The 18,785-nt window shown below is 51.9% G+C and overlaps 1 protein-coding gene across 5 annotated transcripts in view; it reads left to right on the top strand.

Annotated features, from left to right (window-relative positions):
- Nucleotides 1-6,740: 6,740 nt before the first annotated feature.
- Nucleotides 6,741-18,785, top strand: part of TRAM2 (translocation associated membrane protein 2) — a 74,435-nt gene continuing 62,390 nt past the window's right edge. For all 5 annotated transcript variants that reach the window (XM_036869207.1, XM_036869210.1, XM_036869209.1 and 2 more), the window contains exon 1: nt 6,741-6,953. In XM_036869207.1, coding sequence (XP_036725102.1) covers nt 6,834-6,953 — 120 coding nt within the window. In that variant the 5' untranslated portion in view covers nt 6,741-6,833. The remainder of the gene's footprint in view (nt 6,954-18,785) is intronic.

Consider the following 18,785-nt stretch of genomic DNA (forward strand, 5'->3'; position numbering starts at 1 on the left):
TTTTGGGTCTTGTTGTAAGAAAGATAGAATGCTTGGAGCTGTTGCAGCCCCTTTGTAACCATGAGGGACAAGTCTGAGACAAAAGCAAACACACAGTGGCAAAGTGGCCGGACAGTGAGACTCCAGGTTTGGATGAATCACTTACCCCTGGGAATGAACTAACTCAGGACTTCTTGTTATATGAGAAAAGACATTTTCCATTTCCTGGGGTTAGTGGTCACACTTATACCGGCCATGGCAACAGCATCTCTCTTTCAATCATTTATTCACTAAAACAACACTTGGTGAGAGCACACCACGTGCGATTATTGTGTTTGGTGCTGATGGAATATGAGAGTGAATGGCTAGATTCCTGCCCTAAAAGGTGACACCATCCAAAGGGGGTGTAAAACTCATAGACAAATCCACTGACTGCAGGAGAACTTGCTGCTACCTGAGAGGTGTGCACAGGTGCTATGTGACGCCTCCAGCCTAAGTGCCCTGAAGACAGCTTTGTGAAGGAAGAGGTACACACCCTTTATCTTCAAGGATAGTTACCTTATAGGCAAAGGGACATAGCACGAGGGCCTTGTGAGGGGAACAAAGACACAGAGATTGGAAACCACAGGGTCTGTTCTGGAGAGAGGGGCTACTCCAATTTAGTTAAGCATTGGTGTTTCAGAATTATCAGCTGCCACGATGGGACAGGTGGGGAGAGACAGATGGTGCTTACCTGATCAGTGCCATGCTCTAGGAAGCCTGAAAGGCTCCAGTTTGGGTGGGCAGAGGGGACCCTGTGCTGATCTCTAGTCTGAGTCCTGTTTCAGCTACCTGCTAATTATGTGGCCCTTGGTCTTTCATGTGTCTCAGAACAGCTATAAGAAGGGGTTGGTAATCACTGTCTTTCCTCCCTCACAGGGCAACTGTAAAGCACAATATAAACATGAAAGGTTATTATCTCCTCCACGTCCAGACCTAACTATATATTCACCCATCTTAGGTTGTTGCCCCAGCCTCAGAGGAGTTTCCCTTCTTCCTCCTGTTGCTGGAGTGACCCTCATGCCTCCTCCTTGGTTTCATCCATGATCTCCCATATTTCTAGTATTTTAAGTATTTCCCTCTCTCTCTCCTGAGTGTTTTTTCTCTGTCTCCAAATGTGTTCTGATCTTAAAAAATAAAGATCCTTCCTTGGATCTTCTGTATCTCCTAAGACACCATCCATTTCCCTTTTTCTCACCAAACTTCTTAAAATAATAGACTATTTTCTCACCTTTTCTCATCTTCTACCCACTGTTAACTATGCCTCCTCCAATGTCCAATTAAGAGTGGGCCCTCAGAACTCTCCTACACTGTTGGTGGGAATGTAAATTGGTACAGCCACTGTGGAGAACAGTATGGAGGTTCCTTAAAAAGCTAGAAATAGAGTTACCATATGATCCAGCAATCCCACTCCTGGGCATATATCTGGAGAAAAACATAGTTCGAAAGGATACATGCACCCCAATGTTCATTGCAGCGCTGTCTACAATAGCCAAGACATGGAAGCAGCCTAAATGTCCATCGACAGATGAATGGATAAAGAAGATGTTGTATATACACACAATGGAATATTACTCAGTCATAAAAAAAGAATGAAATAATGCCACTTGCGGCAACATGAATGGACCCAGAGATTATCATACTGAGTGAAGTAAGTCAGACAGAGAAAGACAAATATCATATAATATCACTTATATGTGGAATCTAAAAAAATGATACAAAGGAACTTCTTTACAAAACAGAAATAGACTCACAGACATAGAAAACAAACTTACGGTTACTGAAGGGGAAAGGGAGAGCAGGGATATATTAGGGATGTGGGATTAACAGATACATGCTACTATATATAAAATAGATAAAAAACAAGGCCCTGCTGTATGGGACAGGGAACTATATTCAATGTCTTGTAATAACCTATGATGGAAAAGAACCTGAAAAAGTATATATGTATATATATATAACTGAATCACTTTGCTGTATACCTGAAACATTGTAAATCAACTATACTTCAATTTAAAAAATTTTTTTAAAAAAGAGTGGGCCTCAAAGGCCATAATGCCAGCACCTAGGGGCTTCATCCTCTTATCCTGCCTGGTTTATTCACCTGCCCTGGTGAAATGCTTGCGTTATGGCTTCCTCAACCTGCCCCCCTTTCCTTTTCCTTCTCCCCCCTTCTCGGGGTTGGGGATCCCTCTGATTCTGCTGACCTCGGGCTTTTCCTCCCTCAGCACACTCTCCTGGGAACACTTAGTTAACCTCATGGCTTCCACAGTCCCCTTGCAGATGAAGCACAAATACCTTTAATTCTGACTTTCTCTCCCTTAATCCAATCCAATGGTTTCCAACTGACCTGTCAAAGCATCGATGTGAACATCCTGAGACTCCTCAGGCTCAGCTTGTGCAAAGCTGAGGCCAGCTTCTCCTCGCTTATGACTGTTCTTTCTCTGTTGTTCCATATATGTGTTTTTTTAAAAAATAATTAATTAATTAATTTATTTATTTATTCTTGGCTGTGTTGGGTCTTCATTGCTGCACGTGAGCTTTTTCTAGTTGTGGAGAGCAGGGGCTACCCTTCGTGTGGTGCGCGGGCTTCTCATTGCGGTGGCTTCTCTTGTTGTGGAGCACGGACTCTAGGCACGCGGGCTTCAGTAGTTGTGGCTTGCGGGCTGTAGAGCGCAGGCTCAGTAGTTGTGGCACATGGGCTTAGTTGCCCCGTGGCATGTGGGATCTTCCCAGACCAGGGCTGGAACCCGTGTCCCCTGCATTGGCAGGCAGATTCTTTTTTTTTTTTTTTTTAAACTTTTATTTATTATTTATTTATTATGTTTATTTTTGGCTGTGTTGGGTCTTCGTTTCTGTGTGAGGGCTTTCTCCAGTTGCGGCGAGTGGGGGCCACTCTTCATCGCGGTGCGCGGGCCTGTCACTATCGCGGCCTCTCTTGTTGCGGAGCAGAGGCTCCAAACGCTCAGGCTCAGTAGTTGTGGCTCACGGGCCCAGTTGCTCCGCGGCATGTGGGATCTTCCCAGACCAGGGCTCGAACCCGTGTCCCCTGCATTGGCAGGCAGATTCTTAACCTCTGTGCCACCAGGGAAGTCCCCATATATGTTTTTTAATGGTCCCATCATCATTTATGTCATCGTAGCCTAAAGTTTTGACTCCTCCAACTCCTATACATCATATATTAAAGCAATCACCAAATCCAATTAATTAACCCGTGCAATGTCCCTGAAATAATTCACCTCTCTTTTATTCTTATCGCCACTATTCTTTGAGAAGGGTTTTGTTTTGTTTTGTTTTGTTTTTAACTGGGCTGTTCCAATAGTTTCTCAAGTGGTCTTCCTGATACCACTCTTTTTAAATCAAAACAATCTTTCATATTCCTGATGGTTCTCTCTTTAAAGACAGATTTGGTCATGCTTAAAAAATTCCCATTGTTTGCAGAATAAAGTCACAATTCTTTAAAAAATTTTTTTTCAGCTTTATTGAGGTATAATTGACAAATAAAATTGTAGGGTATTTATGATACACTGAAAGTCACAATTCTTTATCATGGCATTTGAAACCTGTTACAACCTAGCTCCATCTTAAGCCTCCAAAATTCATCTCCCACCCCGCTCCTGCATTCTCTATCAGTAAGATCCTACCAGATAAAGGTCCAGCCCAAATATCTTCTTCCCAATACCCCAGACAGAATTAAGTTACCTCTTCTTTGCACTCATAGGGTATGTATTTCAAGTTGTTCTTAGAGTCACCATCATCACACTGAATTGTAATGATGTCTCTGTCTCTTCTAATAGATTGTAAGCGCCAGCATACCTCTTGCTGCATAACCAGTGACAACAAGATTCAGTGACTTAAAACAGCAGATATTTATTATCTCACAGCTGCTGTGTGTCAGGAATTTGGGAGTGGTTACCTGGCTGGTTCTGGCTAGGGGGTCTCTCATGAGGTTGCAGTCAAGAGGTCAGCCAGGGCTGTGGTCATCTGAAAGCTTGACCGGGGCTGGAGGATCTGCTTCCAAGATGGCTCATGCAGAAGCCCGGCAAGTTAGCACTGGTTGTTGGCTGGAGGTCCTGGTTCCTGTCCATGTGGACCTCTCCCTAAAGCTGCTTGAGTATCCTCACAACATGGCAGCCCACTTTCCCCAGAGCAAGTGATCAAGACGAGAGAAAGGAGAAAAACAAAATGCCTTTATGACCTAGTCTTGGAAGTCACACACCATCACTTATTCTATTTGTTTAAAGTGAGCCACTAAATCCAGCCCATGCTCAAGGGGAAGAGGGGGATTAATTGCTATCTCTTGAAGGGAGGAATATCAAAGAACTTGAGGACATATTTTAAAACCACCAACAGGGGTTGTCCTATCTTTCTGTCTTCAGTAACTAGCACAGCATCTGGCACTTAGTAGGTGCTCAGTAGATGTTTCTAATGGAAAGATGTGTTGAAGGGGGGAGATACTGGAGGCAGTGTAACCATGGGTATTTTGTGTGGGCCCCGTGAAGAGTGGTGGAGGTGAGAGTTGGTGGGAGAGACTCTGAGGTAAGAATTCATGGGACTCCATGACCGATTGCATGAGAGGGGTTGGGAAGAGATCCATTTGGGGTTGAAGGTCTTGAAGCTAGGACTTAAGAGATGGTTGTGATGGCTGAAGTAGGCATCTAGGACTTCCTCCTTGGGGTTTCGAGGTAATGAAATATTAAATCATACAGCTAAGAACCCCATGTCTAGTTGTTCAATTATATTTGGAAGGGTCTGGAGCTGGCGGTCATCAGTATGAGCCCTAAGTCATCCCCTTTATTTCATGTTTCTCATTTATAAATGTGGAGGTTCTAGTACCTAACTATGTCCCAGGACTTTCCAACTAAACTCTTAATGTTAAGGGGATAGCAACATCCCACCTTTGCAAGAAATTCCCACCACCACATCCTCTACAAATGGTCATGTGGAAACACAAGGGAACTATTAGGTTGAACCATCTGAAATGCTGGTATTCTGGTTTTGACCTATAAAGAAATCAGTTTCATAGGGTTCAACCTAATAAATATGGCTGCAGTTTGAAGATTTGAACACCTTTTCACAGATGGAAAATTGAGATGTTCCAGAGTTCTGGATCTTTCTATTCCTCACGAGATTAAGGTCCAACTTTAAGAAAGGTCAGTCTTGAAGTTAAATTAGCTTTAGTCCGATATAGGCATTACTTTCTCATTTCCTTATGTCAGATAAAGGAATTAAAGACCAAAGACTAAATACTGGAGTCAAGAAACTTAAGATGGAAAATTTATCTCGGAACTCCAGATAAGTCCAGACTCAATCACATTTCATACACTGTGCCATTTCTAAGAAATTGTATTTACTTAGAAGTGAAATAGCTGTGGACCTAATAAAAAAGGGACTAGGAATTAAATAGTTCTTTTCTCATTTTGTATTTTTGTACCTCTGGAAAGTGATTAGTTGACTCCTTCATTACTGGTAGGAATAAATCCAATATTTGCCAATTTAATTTATGAAAAATACCTTTTGTCCTCCATTAGTACTTTTATATATTTTTTAAAATGTATTTATTTTAGGCTGCATCGGGTCTTCGTCGCTGTGCACGGGCTTTCTCCCGTTGCGGAGAACGGGGGCCACTCTTCGTTCCGGCACTCGGGCCCCTCATTGCGGTGCCTTCTCTTGTTGCGGAGCACAGGCTCCAGGCTCCCGGGCTTCAGTAGTTGTGGCTCGGGAGCTCCAGAGCGCAGGCTCAGCAGCCGTGGCACACGGGCCCAGGGCCCAGCTGTTCCGCGGGATCTTCCGGGACCAGGGCTCGAACCTGCGTCCCCTGAATGGGCAGGCGGATTCTCAACCACTGCACCACCAGGGAAGCCCTCCATAAGTACTTAAAAAACTTAATATTAAACAGAAACTTTCGATGAGAAAGTTCTTTTCTTCTTCAGTGTTTATTCTTCCACTTTTTCAGATCAATTAATATCGAAGGTAGACTTTGGGTAAAAAGTGTAAAACTAATTTATAGTAGCACAAAGTTCTCAAAAGTTAAGAGAGCACAACTGCACGGATCCATCCATTCCCGCCCATTGGAAAGCAAGCTCCCCAAGGGCAGGGTCTTTGCTGCATATTCCTAGCAATCTGAACCGTGCCTAACCCTCTCTAGCTCTCAGTGAATACTTGGTTAACCGTCCATTCATTATCATCCGTGCAGGCCGCTGTGGCCAACGAGGATGCCGGCCCGCACCGAACCTGCGCTGCTCTCAGCCCCCCAGGGCCACAGCCCGCACCTCCGGAAGCAGCGAGCTGAGCTGCCCACCCCGCGGCCTCCGCGGCCCTTCCCTTCCCGCGGAGGAAGGAGCGCACGCCGAGGAGTGGGAAACCCGGGCCCACTTCCTGTCCGGGCAGGGCCGTGCGTCCTTGCGCCCCTCTGCCGGCTCCCGGCCGGGAGAACGCGGCGGGGCGCGAGCCCCGGGCAAGGGGAACCCAGCCTGGAGCACCGCCCTCCGGCCCCGCCCCGGCCCTGGCCCCGCCCCCTCGCGTCCCCGGCGGCGAAAGGGTTAAACGCGCGGGGGGCGGGGCCCGAGTGAGCCAGGCGCAGTGAGTGCGGGCCGCGGGCGGCGAAGGGGCTGCGCCGGGGGCGGTCCCGGACGGCGGGGGCGGGGGCGGGCGGAGGAAGGGGGCGGGCCCCAGAAGTTGTTGGGCGCTGGGCCGGCGGCGGGAGGGTTAGAGGGCGGCGGGCCGGCGGGCGGAGTGGGCCTGGGCTCGAGAAGTTTGCGCGGCGGCTGGTGAGCGCCGGGTGCGGGCCCCGCCGGCCGTGCGCGCCCGCTGCCATGGCTTTCCGCCGGAGGACGAAAAGTTACCCGCTCTTCAGCCAGGAGTTCGTCATCCACAACCATGCGGACATCGGCTTCTGCCTGGTGCTCTGCGTCCTCATCGGGCTTATGTTCGAGGTGAGCGACAGCGGGGCGGGGAGCGCCCCTCTCACGCGCCGCCCGGCGTCCCCCTGCGCGTCTCCGGGGTCCGCGTCTGCGCCCGGTCGCCCGGCCGCCGTGTCGGTCCCCCGCACCCCCGGCTTTGTGCACTGTGCGCCCCTCGGCCTCCTAGTCAGCCCAGACACCGCCGCCAGCTCCGCGCCGTGCCCGCCTGCCCTGCCGCCCTTTGGGGCACCTACCGTACCCTGCAGCTCTCCCTGCAGCCCCGAATCCTCAGCCTGGCCTCGAACCAACCGCAGAGCTGCCACCCGGCCCGCCCAGCGCGTGTTCCTTTCTGGTGTCCGGGAGCCAAGCCCGGAGACTCCCAGACCCGCAGTCATTGCACAACTCCCCTTCCCAAGCCGTGGCTGCTAGCTCCTCTGGGCTTTTCCAGTGGGAGGGACCCCGGCCCTTTTCCTCCTCCCACTTGATTTTCGGGGTCTTTTGCATCCTCTGCTCTGGGCCAGACTCGGGGTGTTCACGTGTGGCCCTGGCCCCATCCCAGCAGTGCACTTCTGCCGTCCTCCCGCCACCCTCCCTACCCCCTTTTTTTTTTTTTGCTCTTGCCCAAAAGGCCAGTTTTCATAAACCCTGTTTCACTCTGTGAACTGTTCCTTCAGATCCATCTGTGGTGGACCCAGAGCTTCTCCTGTGACAGGAGCAAGGCGTGGGCCAGGGATACCCTCTGCTTTTAGGGGAAAGGTGATTCTCTCAAAGCTGTTCGGGTAGGGGGAGACGACGGGGACCTGCTCAGGACAGCTGGGGCAGGCCTCATAGAGCAGGGAGTTTTAGTAAGCCCGAATGGGGTCAGAATCCAAGGGGGCTGATGGGAAGGATTCCCTACTCCCGACAGCCAGAAAAATGTGATATTCACAAGTGGGGAGAACTGGCAAACGCTGGGTGTAGGACTTGCTGTGGTCTGTCTTGTCTCAAGGGTCAGATACGTGAGTGACACTTCGTCGGCAGCTTATCTGCATTCTCAGGAATGGGTTAGGAAGCTGTAACTCTCTATAAATTGCCTTGAAGATGGAAGATTCCTGGCGTGGCTAATTTCCTCTTCCGTGTCCCTCTGTCTCTGGGTTCCCTATCTCCTCTCTAAGGATGACAAGGGCCCTGCTTGGTCAGTGAAGCTGCCCTCAAGCTGGGGACATTCTTGTGGTGGCCGAGTCAGCGTTGGATGTCTGCATGTGTCCTTGGCTGGGCTTCAGGGTCTGCAGGCCTCCTTTACTCCTTCCACCCACCCCGACAGCTCTCGTGATGTATCAGCGGCGAGGGCTTTGTCAAGCCAGGGTGGTCCCCGTGTCACAGTCCCTGCTCTGTCACTAATCTGACGAAATAAAAAACAGATGCAGCCTCAGTTTCCCCATCATTACAGATTAGTAAAACCTGTCTTCCTCACAGGGTTATTGTGAGGTTTAACTGAGATCATGTGAGCAGCAAAAGCCATAACAGGTTCTACCAATGTGAAAGCAGGTCGTTTGCTCCTGAAACCCTGTTATTGTTGATCGTAATAGCTTAGCGGGATAGGAGAAAATTTGTTTGGTCCAGCCAGGGCTCTCAGTATCTCCTTGCTGTCCTCCATTCTAAGAGGCCTCCCAGTGCCTTGTCACCAGACTTGGAGGGTGTGGTTGGAAAGACACACATGACAGCTGTAGCCCTCACAGCCAGTGACGTCTCTTGCATAGCCTGGTGGGTCTCTCTGCTGTGTCTCTGGCATTCGTTAAGGGTGGTGGCTCTACCTGCTTTTACCTTTGCTCAGAAAGAGCTGCCGAGTATTTGAGCTCGGTATCTCCTTCCCTCGCTGCCTCTGGTCTGGTGGAAAGTCCTATTGGTTAAACCTGGCCGCCCATGGGAGGTGGAAAGTGCTAGGAGCCCTTAATCCCAGTACATGACAAGAGGAAGGCCCAGGGTGGAAAAAAAAAAACCCAAAAAAACTGCCCTGCCCTCCTCCCCCTCTTGGGATTGGACTGGGGAGTGTGGAAAGGGCCAGGGCTGAAATGCCTGCCTGACGGCTCCCTGTCCTACCACCCTCTTCGGGTAGAACCTTAGCCCCGCGGCATCTGTACGTACAGGACACGTTGTCTCCTCGGGAAGGTGCACTGGAGGTACGTTGTGGGTCGGTGCAGGCTGGTCTGGGAGGAGGAGGGCCGTGCCCAGACCTCCCTTATGAATCACGTGTGTTCTGCTGCACTAGGCACACAGTAGGTCTTCATTGTCTGTACCTACCAACTGACTCTCCACAGAGACAGGTATCGGGCGGGGGTGGGGGGCTCAGATTTCTGGAACTCTGCTCTCCCTACCAAATGAGAGCAGGACCTCAGAGAAACACGTGTGGGCATCCTCACAGGTGGGGTAAACCAGCAAGGGACTTACTATCACTCAGGGTCACCTGGGTTCTTCCCTGGAGGGGTGGTGTGTATGTGTGTGTGTATGTAGGGATGCAGATGGTGGGGGGCAGGCCAGCACTTAACACAACTCGCTTTTTCTTAGGAGTGAGGACGGAAGGAGATGGAAAGGGGAGGGGAAGGCAGGGAGAGAGGACGGCAGGTTTTTGGGTTTCTAACTTGGGCAGGGCTAGGATGCCTTCATTCAGAAGCTGAATCAGGAAAACTCAATTATAATTCTTCCCACAAAGAGCGAGTCTCTTGGCTACTTCTCCCTCTGGGGTCCCCTGCCCAGCCTCTGCCAATGAGCTGGGGCCCTCTCCCCCGACCCAGCCAGCCACAGCCTGGCCCTTGCATCTTAACTGGTCTCCACTTCTTCCCTGCCTCGCCCCTTCCCCAACTCACTGGTCAGCTCACCAGCGTTCAGAGGGGCTTTCGTTCCCCCGCAGGGACCCCAGGACTTTAGTTCTGTCCCCTGGGAGATGATGACTCCCAAGTTCCTTCCCTTGGGATCACTTCCTTTGGGGAACACACATGAAAGGGTTGCCCTCCCACCTCCGTTTGGTTCAGTTTTGAACCCTCCTGAGGTTCCTTCTCCCATTTCCGAGGCCAGGGGCAGGCTCTTCCCCCTGAGCCCAGGTTTTCTTTCCATCCTGCGGGCTGTTTGCAATAGAGCTGCTCTGTGCAGCCACAGCACTTGGCTAAAAAATGTCAGGAATGTGGAGCTTTATTTTCCCCCCTCCTTCCCTTCCAGCTTTCTCTTTCTTGACTCTGCTGGGGAGAGGTGGTGCAAGGGGGATTTCTACTCCACACTTTGGTCCTTCAGGCCTGTCTGAGGTGGAGCCCGGCCGGAGCGGCCTTCAGGGTGTGGGCAGCCAGTGGGGTGTGTGTCACATTTGAAAGCCGCCTCCCCTCTCCTTTCCCTTTCCAATGTCCTGTTCCTTTGGTGCCACGGTGCCACGTTTCAAACTGAAACAGGCAGGGGGAAGAGAGAGGAAAAGGCGCTCATTAGCGAGAACAGAGAATGAGAACAAGGGAGCACATCCAGCAGAGAGGAAGCCACTTGTACATTACCTACAAAATGTCATTTCGAGACAGACTTTTTCTGTTTGTTGCAAAGCTCATTTGCAGGCGCTGCTGGCTCTGCAGCACGGAAATGGTTCTGAAATTCTGGGCCCGTCATTTGGAGGTTGGGTTCCTGTTTGGTCTGTGATGACTTTAAGAATTTAGGACCCGGAGAACTTTGGGGGTAGTGGCTGGTTTTTGCTTTTTAATTGTTTTGGAGGCAGATGTGGTGGAGCCACCTTTTCTCCAGGAACTACCTTCTTCCCGGTTGCTGACACCACGGTCGACTTGTCAGGGTGATGTGTTTGCAGCGTGTACAGTGGGAGCCCGTCGTGTCACAACCTGGCAGGACACGGGTTCCGTGGCACCAGTCCACATCCTCCCAGGCATACCTGTAGACGTCAGGGAGCCTGAAGGGAGGCTGCTGGTCCTGCCCCTTAGCATTAGTGCTGTAAGACAGTTCTGCTCGCATTCTGTTAGGACAAAGAGCCGTGTATATGGCACAGATGTACATCTGAGGGCAGAGGTCGCTTTTACTTTAATTCCTAATCACTTTTGAAGACGTTCTTCTGCCAGCTGTTATAGTTCCTGACTTACGCATCTTCCTCTCCAGCCTCTGACGTGGCCCATCAGTGGCGTTCTAGAGAAATGAGTCAGGGGAAGCCGAGAAGGGCCACTTAGTCTCTTAGGTGCCCTTGTTCTGTGGTTGGATTTTTACCCGCATTTCAGTGATCTGAACAAAAGAGCAGAGATTTGGAGCTAGTGTTCCTCCTGGTCCAGCCTCAAGTGTAAGTAACCCTGTCCTGTGGGATGTAAGGGCACCTCGGTGATCCCTGTTTCTTCCTTTGGCAAAAATGTGACATCCAGAAAGGTGGTGTTTATCAGTGAGTGAGGTTTTTTTAAAAATTAATTTATTTATTTTTGGCTGTGTTGGGTCTTCGTTTCTGTGCGAGGGCTTTCTCCAGTCGCAGCGAGCGGGGGCCACTGTTCATCGCGGTGCGCGGGCCTCTCACTGTCGCGGCCTCTCCCGTTGCGGAGCACGGGCTCCAGACGCGCAGGCTCAGTAGTTGTGGCTCACGGGCCTAGTTGCTCCGCGGCATGTGGGATCTTCCCAGACCAGGGCTCGAACCCGTGTCCCCTGCATTGGCAGGCAGACTCTCAACCACTGCGCCCCCAGGGAAGCCCAGTGAGTGAGTTTTTAACCCTCACAGCAGGATAAAGGTACAAATGTCCCGCACTGGGCCTGGCAGACGGGGGCCTAATTGATGGTCTCAGCAACCACGCTGGTGGCCACTGTTATTGGCGTCATTGCTGGGTGTGTGAGAACACTTTCCGCCATCAGACTGGCTTGAATTTCAGTTTAGATAGGACCTGTTTTTTCCATGGGACCTTTCCCCCAAGTTCTCCAGTGCCAGCCGTCTGCTCCAAAGCGGGCGATCACTCTGCCCTGGGTGCCTCTTTCCCCTGCTCCACAGAGAACGTCTGTTGTCCCTCTGCCATCCATCTTATTGGAAGGTGGGCCGGGGGTGCTGGAGGGTCTCAGAGCTGCCGCTGTCAGCTGCCCCGCCAGCTCCGTCGGTGCCACTTTCCTCTTGCTCCCTCTGTTGTCTGCACCCTCAGCCGCTGCTTCCTGGGGGCACTGTTCGGCCCGGTCACAGCAGAGTGCCTTAGTCCTGCCTGTTTGCAGAGTTGCATGTGTTGCTATGGAGAAAACTTCACTCTGGCAGGCATGAGCTCCTTTCTGATCTGCTTCGTCGTGGGCAGGGGCCCCAGAAATCAGTCTGTGGCAGAGCTGATATATCTCCCGTTCCCACCCTGATAAATGCCTAAGCTGGAGGGTTGATAAGAGTGGATTAGAGTTCCCAAACTACAGAAGTGCTTTCTAATCAGCCTGAGTGCTATTAGCAAGCTTTGGTGGGAAACTTTACTGATACCATCTCTAAACCTTTTCATCCAGCACTGTGTATCTGGTGTCCATTGGTACCTAATGGTTAAAGAAAAGGGGGCAAAAAAAAGGGAAAAGAAAACAGTAAAGCTACTACCACGGCTCCTGACACAGCCCTTCTCATTTCACGAGCAGACCTTTGTCTCCTACACAGCCTGTTGCTTTGCCTTGACTTACCTCAATGTCTCAAGTGTCCCCGGTGGAAGGAAACCCAGCCCAACTTAGTCACCACTGGTTAACATTGGGAGTTGACTTTGCGGTTTGAAGAGCTTTGCAAGCAGGTCTCCTGGACAGTGTAGGTTCACACAGCTTTCCTGCATGAAGGAACGGAGCCCAATTGTGAGTGGGGGACTGGGAGGCCCCTGGAGGGAATTCGGGGGCACGCAGGGTTAGGTGAGCCGCTGCTCCGTGGCTCTCTGCCCGAGCCACGTTGCCTCATGACAGCTCCCCTCATCTGCCTCGAGGGGTTGGCAGCATTTTCCATCTGTGAAATGCTTTACTAGCCTCACCCTGTAATCTGGATGGTTTATGGGAGTTGTCATAGCCATCCAGAGCCTGGCTTCTAGAGGAGAGACTTGGCCAAGGACCATCCGCTCCGAGTTAGAGTTGGAGCCAAAACAAGAAGTCAGCCACGTCTGGCTCACATTTAGAGCTCAGCCCCGATGCTTCCACTAATGGGGCGTCTACGGAATATAGCCACAGGCCGCTCTATTTTTCTCTGTCTGAGTGGAATCTGTTTATTACCTGGAAGTAATGTCTGCGGGTCATTGTTCCACTTGGAGGCTTTCCTGCCTGGAAGCGTCGTTGCCATTTGCAGTGACTCCAGGGAGTGACCCAAATGTGTGTATCACATGTGACCGTGGGCGAGTGGGCAGAGGCTTTACCTCCTGTTTAAGTTACTGCCTGCTGTTAGCCCACATCTGCGTGAGAGTCGCTGCTTCTGGCTGCTATATCTTCATTGCCCGTATCATCAAGTGAATATCATGGCCATAGCTCAAGGGCACATCTTTTCTTCACGTTTTACAAGTCTAAGGGCTAAAGGGAAACCTAGACGTCATCTACTATGTTTACAGAAGAGGAAAATAAGACCCCAGAGGTTGGGTGATTTGCCCAGGACAGTAGAGTGAATTTCTGGTAAACTTGGGGCTTGAACCCCTATCGTCTGACTCAAGCCCAGTGCATTTTTTACACATCTGCTCACTGGCTTTCCCGACGCTGCCTTTGAATGCCATTGTGTGTGCAGAAGCCTCGAAATTGACAGATCCTTCCTAAACGTGCTGCGTTCATTTAGTCGGCAGCTGTTTGTTGACTGGGTGCCTGCCGTGTGCCTGTGTGGAGCTCTGAGAATGCAGATGAATAAGGTGGGGTCCCTGTCTTCAAGGAGGTCACAATGTGGTAGCTTAAAGCTGATAGACTGTTTGTGGATAGAAGTGAGGTCTTGAACTTGATGAAAGTGGCAGGTGCAATGTACAGATCATTGGGCCTCACCCTCAAGCCATTGCCGTTGGTGGAGGGGGAAGTTTATTGAATAGAGACCCAACACCCTGAGTGGTCAGCAGGCAGAAGACAAGCATGGCGGTGACTCTTGGGCATCTCGTATGTCACAGCTTTGCGGATGAGTGAACTGACCAAAGGCAGTGAGTGTGTATGTGTGTGCAAGGTATGATTTCTGGCACTCGGAGGCCTTCATTGATTGGAACCTTGCTTGAGGTTCAGAGAACTCTTCCGTAGGGTTTCTTAAGATTTTCAACATCAAACCCCAGCGGGATCTGTGATGTGCCTTTTGGGTTAGTGGGGGTGAGAGTCGCACCTGAGGTGAGAAGGACATCATCCTCAGAGCCTCAGTTGTCCTGCCTTTGAAGAGGGTTTCTTAATAAAGCTCCTTAAGTTTTAAGGACAGAGTATCATTAGTTTAATCAGTTTGTTCTTTCGTCTTTATCATAAAGGTGCAGATACTCTGTGTTTTCACGGAGAATTTTAAAAAGAGACTTTTAAATGATGAAGGCTTCCGTGGCTTTGGGGAGGGAGAGGGATGTGCCTACCTATGGGCAAAGCGTGGGGATGTAACGTATAGCCACATGCCTATCCCTGCTCTGTTAACCTCTGCCCCCTTGCTTTGAGGAAAGCCCGCGACCTCGCTGGTTAGTTAGCAAGTGTTTCTGGTCTGTTGTGCATGCCCGGCGCAGTGCTGGCATCTTCGAAAAGATAGCATTGAGAGTCAGTGAGAACGTGGCTTTGGGGTGAGAGGTGACAGGGGATGTATTATCAGCTCCTTTCCTGAAGGTTAAGGGCAGTCTGGGAGCTCCTGACCTGGAGGAGTGATCCCAGGATAGGCAGGCCTTCGCTCCATGATTCCCGGAGTCCTGCGGGAAGTCGCGGAGCCCCTTCACGATGCCCTGTTTCCTGCGGAGCAGGAGTCCTCGGAACTTGGGACGGGATGGGGTTTTTCAGACCCAGCGCTTCTGGAGTTTAGAGTGTGTTTGGTTTGCTCTCCGACTTTGTACTGGATCAACTTTTGACCTCGATGGGCAGGGAATAACTTGTTTGTATGGATTTTGTGACTGCTGTTTGGAAGAGGGAGGTGGAGGTGGAAAGGAATGGGGGATCGCTGATTTTTTCTTTTTTTGTAATTGCAGTTTGATCTCTGGTTTGGCGTGACGTGTGGGCACGTGCTCCTCTTCCAGGGTCCCCGTGACAGAGCCCGGGCTGGGAGCTGTGTGGTGGAGGGGTGAGGACTGGGCCCCGGGGCCTCTGCCCCTAAGTAGCTGTGCGGCCCCTTCTCCAGTCTGGGCCCCGCTGCTTCCTGGCGGTGTCAGTTGCCCTGCGGCTCAGTCATGCCTTCCTAAGATGCTGATGCAGAACAGGGCTGGCACATATGGGTAACACTTCAGTTGAAGGAGCACCTTCCCCCCAGCCACATAGATTCAGGGTTAATGAGAAAAAAGTTGCCCTCCACTACCTCCTGATGTTGAGGTAGTGGTCTCAACTTCTGCTTTTGGTTTCATTTCTTATTTGAGTCGAAATCTAGCCTGATATTGGGTTTGACATGTCATAGAGCTTAGTGGAACCAGCGGTGAGGGAGGAGAAGGCCCATATGTTAGAAAGGAATCACCTGGGATGGGAGAGGGGGTGGGCTCGGTCTGTGACTTTCGAGTCAGAGGCCGTGTGGCCCCTCCCAGGCTGACAGGGAACCCGGGAAGAGCAAGAAGAGGTCACTGTCCTGGGCAGGACGGCCAGTGCCTGCCCGGCCCGCTCAGTGTGCGTCGCGCCGGTGCTCAGGGTGGACGGGGCCCTGGCTCGAGCGTGTTTGCACGTTCAGGGGCCCGCTTGTTCCCCCCAACCACTCACGCCCCTAGGGGCCGGTTTATTTCGGCTCAGTAGGGTGAGCCTAGAGTGTGAAACGCTCTACAGCACCTACAGCAGCGTTCTTAAGGCGTTGCCCGGCCAGCTGATACACTCCCACTCCATCTACAAGGCCTGCAGCTCCTCTGCCCACGGGCATGCTTTCTGCCTCGAAATTATGAGAGGGAATTAACAGCGGTACAGAGGGGGAGAGATGTTGCGAGGAGATGCATCAGCACTTAGTGACATCCTCCTGAAGCCTAGTTTCAAGTAGGAATTATCTGTTATGGTTAATGTTTGACGTGTCACAGTTTTGGACTCACCAAACGTAGGCCTCACCTGTGCCGTCCAATAGGCAGCCACAAGCCACACCTGGCTATTTATTTATTTAGATTAATTAATTAATTAATTAATTTTTGGCTGCATTGGGTCTTCGCTGCTGCTCACGGGCTTTCTCTAGTTGCGGCGAGCGGGGGCTACTCTTCGTTGCAGTGCGCAGGCTTCTCATTGCGGTGGCTTCTCTTGTTGCGGAGCACGGGCTCTAGGCGCGTGGGCTTCAGTAGTTGCGGCACGTGGGCTCAGTAGTTGTGGCGCACGGGCTTAGTTGCTCCGCGGCATGTGGGATCTTCCTGGACCAGGGCTCGAACCCGTGTCCCCTGCATTGGCAGGCGGATTCTTAACCACTGCACCACCAGGGAAGCCCACACCTGGCTATTTAAACGTAAGCTCATCAAGATGAAATGAAACGAAAGATTCAGTTCCTCAGTCACACCAGCCACATTTCAAGTCCCCAGAAGCGCTGAGATGGAACATTTTGATCATCACAGGAAGTACTATTGGACAGCACTGGTCTCCACGTCGCTTCCTGAGAGTCTGGTTTTTGTTTGTGTAGTAATAAGTAATGAGGGGTCCTTGTGGTGTGGTTCTGTTAGGGACTGTTAGAGGCATGGATTATAGGCCTGAGGTCGTGGGCCTTGAGCCACATGGCCTGGGTCTGAATTCTGGTTTTCCATGTCCTAGCAGTGTCATCTTGGTAAATTATTTAATCTCTCCGTGCCTCAGTTTCCTCATCAGTAAAATGGGGATAATACTATGTATGAGAGTTGTTGGAAGGATTAGAAACATCAACACAAAATACGAAATGTTAATACAGACACAGCGCTCAGGAGATGGCCCGTTGCAGGGTGAGAGCCCAGCGCGTGTTCCCCGTTGTTCCTGTTACACTCGGGAGGTGTTGGAGCGATGCCTCGACCGTGTGGGGCCCCCTCAGCATCTGGAACGCAGCTGGGAACGGGATGCACGGAGAGGTCAGCACTGTGCCCTGTCCTGTGGCCTCCACACCGGGTGAGTCGCTCAGGCCCTTGCTGACAGCCACCTGCACACACTTTACGTACAGTTACGGGAAGCTTGGGTATCTGGTCCAAGGTTACCGAAGAAAGAATACGTTAAGATGGGAGCAGTGGCTGGGGCAGGTGGACGGTGGTGGCCGACAGCTTGAGACTTTCTCCCGGAGGCAGTGGGGGCCTTTGAAGAGCTTCGGGAGGACAGTGCTGTGAGGCTGTGTCCCCTGCTCTGGAGGTATGTGGAGGTGAGATTGGAGGTGAGTCTGGTCAGGAGGCTGTGGCAGTGACCCCCAGGAGAACTCCCCCAAACCCCCAACACAATTGCAGTCTCCACCCCAACTGAGAAGTATGCCCCGGGACCCACACACCTGAACTCCCTGGCTTCCACTCAGAGACTCTCCCCGTCTGCTCGGTGTGGCAGGCACGCTGTGCGACCCGGCAGTTGTGAGGAGCTGACTAGGGCGGGTGGGGCGGGGAGGGAGGAGGGCTCCGCCTGGGACCCGCTGTACCCCGAGGCTGCCCCGGTGCGGCGCTGTCCTGGAGCACCGGGGTCTCTCTGGGCCACTGTCTGGTGCTGGCTTCGCGTGACTTTATCACCAAAGTGTCCTTCAGACTTATTCAAACAGTATGTTTTGCATCTAATGTGATTTCTGATTTTTTAAGAAGTCGGGCCTCAGACAGGTGGAACATCTCCCCCCCGCCCCCCGCTTTTTTCTTTCGGCTGCATAAGCCGTGAAGAGGCTTACGCTCAAGTACAGCGGCCTGACCCGAGGAAGCTGGGTTTGTTCCAGTGTCAGAGGAGGTGGAGGACGGGGGAGCTCCTCTGGGGAGGTTTCCTGGGGATGGGCGGGGATGGGGCTGCAGGGGGTTGACTGGGGACAGAGGAGGGAGGCTTGGCCTGCGTGCAGCTCCGTTCACAGAGTTGCTGCGCTCACTGTACGTGAGGGGCTGCCGCGCTCTGTCAGGCGGTGCTGACAGGTGTCAGTCGTCATTCTTTGACGTGCGCTGGACAAGGTGAGGGCTGCCTGATCTGCCACGTGCCTTCCGTCTGAGCTGGTGCCAGGCCCCTGGAAACAGAAGGAGAGGATTTGCCCCTTGTCTGATTTCTCGCCCCCCTGGTGGAACCCTGGGAGTCTTCTTCCCGAGGCCTGTTGGTGATCACCCACGATTTTATGAAGTCCCCCTGACCCCCAGTGCCTGTAGTTTACATGGTGTGCGGAGGAGGGAAACGCTTTAAAGCAAGTGCATGTGTCAGAACAGACCCCCGTGGCCACTGCTCCCTTGCCTCGCCCCCGCGTCTGGTCACTGAGTCCCACCAGCTTGACCTTCTGCGTTGCTCTGTGTCCCCGCTCGAGCACTGCTCTTCGGCCTTAGCTCAGACCCCGGGCCTCTCTCAGCTGAACAGTGACAGCGAGTCCTACCTCGGTCCTCAGCCTGTTGTCTGGCCTCCCCTCTGGCCCCTCCTCCATGGAGCTTCCGCTGATGTCCTCAGACTCAGAGCTGGGCCTGGGTCTCCCTCCCTTACAGCCCTTTGGTGGTGCCCACCCGAAGCCTGGGCCGCTCAGCATGGCATTCAAGGCTCCCCTGGAGTCCGACCAGCCTTTGTCCTCCACGCTCGGCCCACCCCTGCCCTGACCGCTCATCACAAACCATCTAGCGGCTCCTGAACACTTTCCTTTCATGCCTCCCGTTTGTTTATGCACCCTTCCCCCATCTTCTCTCCCCCTTTCAT

Source organism: Balaenoptera musculus, chromosome 11, assembly GCF_009873245.2.
Source record: "Balaenoptera musculus isolate JJ_BM4_2016_0621 chromosome 11, mBalMus1.pri.v3, whole genome shotgun sequence".
Classification (NCBI taxonomy): Eukaryota; Metazoa; Chordata; class Mammalia; order Artiodactyla; family Balaenopteridae; genus Balaenoptera; species Balaenoptera musculus.